Source organism: Otolemur garnettii, unplaced genomic scaffold (genome assembly GCF_000181295.1).
Source record: "Otolemur garnettii isolate 467f Iridium unplaced genomic scaffold, OtoGar3 scaffold00001, whole genome shotgun sequence".
Classification (NCBI taxonomy): domain Eukaryota; kingdom Metazoa; phylum Chordata; class Mammalia; order Primates; family Galagidae; genus Otolemur; species Otolemur garnettii.
Genome location: NW_003852396.1, coordinates 71544162 through 71550171, shown reverse-complemented (window position 1 = coordinate 71550171; position 6010 = coordinate 71544162). Strand labels below are relative to the sequence as shown.

Below are 6010 nucleotides of genomic sequence, written 5' to 3'. Positions count from 1 at the left end.
TTTTCTTTTTTTTTTTTGAGGCAGAGCCTCAGGCTGTTGCTCTAGGTAGAGTGCCTTGGCATCACAGCTCACAGCAACCTCCAACTCCTAGGCTCAAGCAAGTCTCCTGCCTCTGCCTCCCAAGTAGCTGGGACTACAGGTGCCTACCACAATGCCTGGCTATTTTTTGGTTGCAGCCATCACTGTTGTTTCGTGGGCCCAGGCTGGATTTGAACCCACCAGCTTAGGTGTATGTGGCTGGCGCCTCAGCTGCTTGAGCCACAGGCACCGAACCCATAGCTTTTTTTTTTTAAAGAAAAAAGAGGGCTGGGCACAGCACCTCACGCCTATAACGCTAGCACTCTGGGAGGCTGAGGCACGTGGATTGCCTAAGCTCACAGGTTCGAGACCAGCCTGAGTAAGACCAAGACTCTGTCTCTAAAAATAGCTGGGCCATATTGCAAGTACAAGTTGGATCTATTGTAGAACACAAATACAGAAATAAGAACACAGTCTTAATGCTGTAATTGGGTAAATAAAGTGAAGGCTATGTTGATTAGTAGGATGTAAGCACTCCAATTTGTACAGATAATCAACACATTGAATCCCATGGTGGCATGAATGTATTTACCATCTGTGTACAAATGACTTAATAAAAAAAATAAATAAGGCTTGGCGCCTGTGGCTCAAGTGACTAAGGCACCAGCCACATACACCTGAGCTGGCAGGTTCGAATCCAGCTCAGGCCCGCCAAACAACAATGACGGCTGCAACCAAAAACTAGCCAGGTCTTGTGGTGGGTGCCTGTAGTAGTCCCAGCTGCTTGGGAGGCGGAGGCAGGAGAATTGCTTAAGCCCAGGAATTGGAGGTTGCTCTGAGCTGTGATGCCACTGCACTCTACCCAGGGCGATAGCTTGAAGCTCTGTCTCAAAAAATAAATAAATAAATCAAAATAGCCGGGTGTTGTGGTTACTTGGGAGGTTGAAGCAAGAGAATCACTTAAGCCCAAGAATTTGAGGTTGCTCTGAGCTGTGATGCCACGGGCAACAAGCAAGACTATCTAACAAAAAAGAAAAAGGGCAACAAAGTGAGACTATCTCACAAAAAAGAAAAAGCTAGAGATAGGACCCAGAATATACAAAATAATGGAAAGTTCTGAGGTTTTTACCCCCCAACCTCTTCTTCCCCTGTCCCCTACAGATATCTTCTATCCATCTGTACTAAACTACTTTCTTTTTTTCTTTTTTGAGACAGCCTCAAGCTGTCCCCCTGGGTAGAGTGCTGTGACATCACAGCTCACAGCAACCTCCCAATTCCTGGGCTCAAGCGAGTCTCCTGCCTCAGCCTCCCAAGTAGCTGGGCCCACAGGGGCCCGCCACAGTGCGCGGCTATTTTTTGGTTGCAGCTGTCATTGTTGTTTGGCAAGCCAGGCTGGATTTGAACCCTCCACCTTAGGTGTATGTGGCTGGTGCCTTAGCCACTTGAGCCACAGGCGCCGAGCCCTGAACTACTTTCCAAGCTCTTTGAATTTGATGAGGTACTTTCTTTTTTTTTCTGTTTGTTTTGTAGATTTTTTAAAATTTTTTAATTTTAATTTTTTTTATTGTTTTATTTTTTTTCGAGACAAAGCCTCAAGCTGTAGCCCTAGGTAGAGTGCTGTGGCGCCACAGCTCACAGCAACCTCAAACTCTTGAGCTTAAGCTATTCTCTTGCCTCAGCCTCCTAAGTAGCTGGGACTACAGGTGCCTGCCCCAGCACCCAGCAATTTTTTGGTTATAGTTATCATTGTTTAGCAGACCCAGGCTGGATTCGAACCTGCCAGCTCTGGTGTATGTGGCGCCTTAGCTGCTTAAGCTACAGGCACCAAGCTGTGAGGTACTTTCTTACCAAGGTACCTTCACCTGGAATGCCCTCTCCCCCATCTTCAACTATTCTCAGCTCTTCCTTTCTGTGGTACCTTTTTTAGTGGAATTCATCACTACCTCCTTGTGTCACCATCACAGCATACTGTAGATACAAGTATCCATGTTGTTCTCCTTTCCTGAACTGCAAACTCCTTGAGAGAACAGAAGCTATTTCTATTTTGTCTTTATGAAGTTTGAGTACCTGACATTTAATAGAAACTGAAAGAATGAAAGAGAATTCAAAAAAAGTTTGTTTTGGTTGGTGCCCATAGCTCTGTGAGTAGGGCACCAGCCACATATACCAAGGCTGGTGGGTTCAAACCCAGCCTGGGCCAGCTAAACAACAATGACGACTGCAACAAAAAAAATAGCCAGGTGTTGTGGCGGGTGCCTATAGTCCCAGCTATTCAGGAGGCTAAGGCAAAAGAATCGCTTTGGCCCAAGAGTTTGAAGTTGCTGTGAGCTGTGACGCCATGGCACTCTACCGAGGGTGACATAATAAAACAAAAAAAAAAAAGATTAAAAACAAAGTGTGCTGGCTCGGCGCCTGTGGCTCAACCGGCTAAGGCGCCAGCCACGTACACCTAAGGTGGCGGGTTTGAATCCCCAGCCCGGACCCGCCAAACAACAATGACAGCTGCAACCAAAAAATAGCCAGGCGTTGTGGCGGGCGCCTGTGGTCCCAGCTACTTGGGAGGCGGAGGCAGGAGACTCGCTTGAGCCCAGGAGTTGGAGGTTGCTGTGAGCTGTAATGCCACGGCACTCTACCCAGGGGGATAGCTTGAGGCTCTGTCTCAAAAAAAAAAAAAAAAAAAGTGTGCTTTTTTTTTTTTTTTTTCATTTCTGGGTGGTAACTAGAAGTACCAATGATAGGTAACATCATGTTTCACCAAGCCTCTGAAGGGAGCAGAAACAAAGCTTGATATCACAATGACAAAGTTCTGATTCTTGAATTCCATGACACTCTGGAAATATTTGACACTGGAAGAAGACTTTGTAGGAAGTTCATCAATCAAGCCTATATTCTTATCTAGATATTTGAGAATGGAAATTGAGTTTTTATTTAAATATTCTTCTTTTGCTTATCAGAAGCGAACTTGGCTGATAAAAGCACCTGGTCTCTGTTTTTTTACCACCTAACAGCTGTTCTTCTAACCCTCCCTGCCTAATCATGCAGTAATTATTTATAATCATTAAGAGACAGTCTGGTTTCAATAACTCTAATAGATATCTCTAGCCTCTTCTGTAGGCCAGGGCTCTTGTCTTTCTAGAAAGGTTCTTTTCTGTAAGTAGCCAGAAACATCTGGCTAAGGGACAAATAGCCTCAAAGCAGAAGCCACGATGATGGGATCTCTTGTTGCCCATGGGGCTGGCAACTCAGGGAATGCATTTGGAGAACTCTGCTGAAGAGATGTGGTAATCCAATTAATCCAATTAGTCCATGGCTGTTCTGCTAAAGGGGTCAAGGCAACTAGCCAGCCACTGCATGCCTGGTGACAAGAGCTATTTTTGAGGCCTCCAGTGAGTCTTCTTTGACTTTTAGTAGGTACTGCTTGCCACTAGGAGAGAGCTGAATTATAAGTAACTAGAAAGTTCCCATTTGGAAAGTGTTCTTAACCAAGAGACAGGATTCCGGTATCCATTCTGACTTTCTACTACAGAAAGGTTTCTGGTTTTCCAGGTCTTGGTTGCCCCTTAGTCTAAAGGTATTCATTGGTGGAAAGGAAGACCACAGGATTTTATTTTTTTATTTTTTTTTTTTTTTTTTTTTGAGACAGAGCCTCAAGCTGTCCCCCTTGGTAGAGTGCCGTGGCATTACAGCTCACAGCAACCTCCAACTCCTGGGCTCAAGCGAGTCTCCTGCCTCCGCCTCCCAAGTAGCTGAGACCACAGGCGCCCGCCACAACGCCCGGCTTTTTTTTTGGTTGCAGCCATCATTGTTGTTTGGCGGGTCCGGGCTGGGGATTCGAACCCGCCACCTTAGGTGTACGTGGCTGGCGCCTTAGCCGGTTGAGCTATAGGCGTCGAGCCAGACCACAGGATTTTAAACAACTGTGCTGTATCATGTTTAAGGCAAGAATAGGGTGACCAGATGTCCCGCTTTTGGCAGGACAGTCCTGATTTTTAAAAATTTGTCCCACGTCCCACAGCGTTTTAAAAAAGTCCTGATTTTTGGAAAGAATGCACAAACAGGCGGGAGAACAGTAAGGGAATATACAGTTTTCGGCTGCCATGTGGCTATTTTGCCAGGATATAAGTTTTATATTATTTTTGTTAATTTTATGTTAAACTGTAATAATAACAAATAATTGTTGAGAAGTGATTATCAAGAACTGCTTATCAAAGTTTGCATTGTTGTCAGGCCCCACCCCCCATCGATGGTGTCCTGGTTTACCAATGTTAAAATCTGGTCACCTTAGGCAAGAAGTGAAATTTTGTCTGAGAATAGGATGTGAGGGTTTAATGAGATACTAGAGCATCTTCTTTTAACAGGTAAGTATAGATGGGTGTCTCCATCTTAGTATCAAGCTCTCGCCTTCAAGGAATGCTTTTGTGGGTCATGAGATTGTCCTGGAGCTTCTCTACCCAGAATTCCCCTTCTCTGTGTTACCTCTGGGAATTTACTGCAGTAGTGTTTAGAGAGGTGAACTTGTTGGTCCAACAGATGTTCCCAGGAGAGCATTCTCCAGAGTGTTGATTTATTTTAATTCCCACTAAGTGACATCTCTCCCCAAGAGATGATCTCTTGCACAATCCCATATGAAAACTCTTCTGAAAATGAATTGCTAATTGCTATTAGCCGTGGTACACTTATTCTAAGTTCTTCAGACCTCTGGATCAGCGCTTCTCAAACTGTAGTTCTTGGACGATCTTTGCTAGAACTACATGAGGTTCTTGTTAAAATACAGATCCACTTCATACCTAAAAGCAGAGTAAGAATGGTAGTCAAAGGAACCCAGGATCTGTATTTTTTACAACAAGATTTTCAGATGATTATGGTACATACTTGAGTTTGAAAACTGCTGTTCTTAATGTCTACTTTCCTTCATTTTAGGTTTCTGTCCTCAGCCGCATCAGCAAAGCAGAGAGACAGTCTAAGATTTACTTGCCATTGTGGTTTTATGCGTGGTGCTTTGATTCTTTGCTAATTTTGTTGTAGGCACAGTGGTGTTTGTGTCCTATTTCCTACCAAATCAGCTTTTTGGCTGTCTGTGCTTTACCTCCCATCTTTTCTCAGGTGTTGCTGCTTTCCAGGTTTCTTTCTTCCTTGAATATCTATGTGTACTAGATTCTTCTCTTCCCCCTTGTTGAGTCATTTTGAATTTTGTCCTTATTCTATTTTTTTTTTGTCTTTTATCTGAGTTTATTAATACCATTTAAAATATTACAAATAAATCAATTACATTTCATGCATTTAAAATGCAAGTCTAAAATGTTCCAGAGAAAGGCTTTTCATTTCAATGTGAAATATCCAAATTATTTCAACATTACAATGAACAATTAGTTTGCAGAATCTGCAAACACTTAAATGTAGTATCAGGAGTGTTTATTAACAGTTAACAATATTACCTTCAGGAAATACACAAAGGCCAAAGTTAGTCGAGTTTCACTTGGACAATTTATTTAATACATGGGTTTTGGCAGACCCAGTTATTATGAAATATAGGAGAACTCTCACTTTAACTATGCCTGAACTGCCAGCAAATGCAAATAAGTACATGCTCCATTAAATTAAATGTCATCCAACATTTATCAAATATTGTCTTAGTTACAGTTTGATACCTATCTAAATTCATATTCGAGCAAAACGAGGCCCCGAAAGTGCGTTTGTGGCTCTGCACCTCCAGAAGTGAGTTCAGAAAACCTGCAGCTCATCAGAACTGCAACAATAACTCTCAATATTTTCTTGTGACAAAAAAAAGAAAAATCAAGTTTACTTCGATATATTTCCAAATATTTACTGGAAGTAATGTACAAGAAAAATACTATACAAAATCGTCTCCTGGACAACTGTACCTCACACCCTTACACTGGTGGAGTTATATTTAATTGTTAACTAATCTAGAACGATTCTCCAGTTGTACAAACCATTAGGTTCAGATATATTTTACAAAGTTTTTTTTTTT

The 6010-nt window shown here is 42.5% G+C and overlaps 2 protein-coding genes across 2 annotated transcripts in view; one reads left to right on the top strand and one right to left on the bottom strand.

The window, feature by feature from the left end:
* The window catches only part of LOC105888081 (serine/threonine-protein kinase VRK2-like), a 12642-nt gene extending 7646 nt beyond the window's left edge, over positions 1-4996 (bottom strand). Inside the window, exon 1 of the mRNA XM_012812091.2 lies at positions 4990-4996. Within this exon, the coding sequence (XP_012667545.1) occupies positions 4990-4996 (7 nt within the window). The remainder of the gene's footprint in view (positions 1-4989) is intronic.
* AMBRA1 (autophagy and beclin 1 regulator 1) overlaps positions 1-6010 on the top strand; it is a 239126-nt gene that overhangs the window by 198789 nt on the left and 34327 nt on the right. The window lies entirely within an intron of this gene.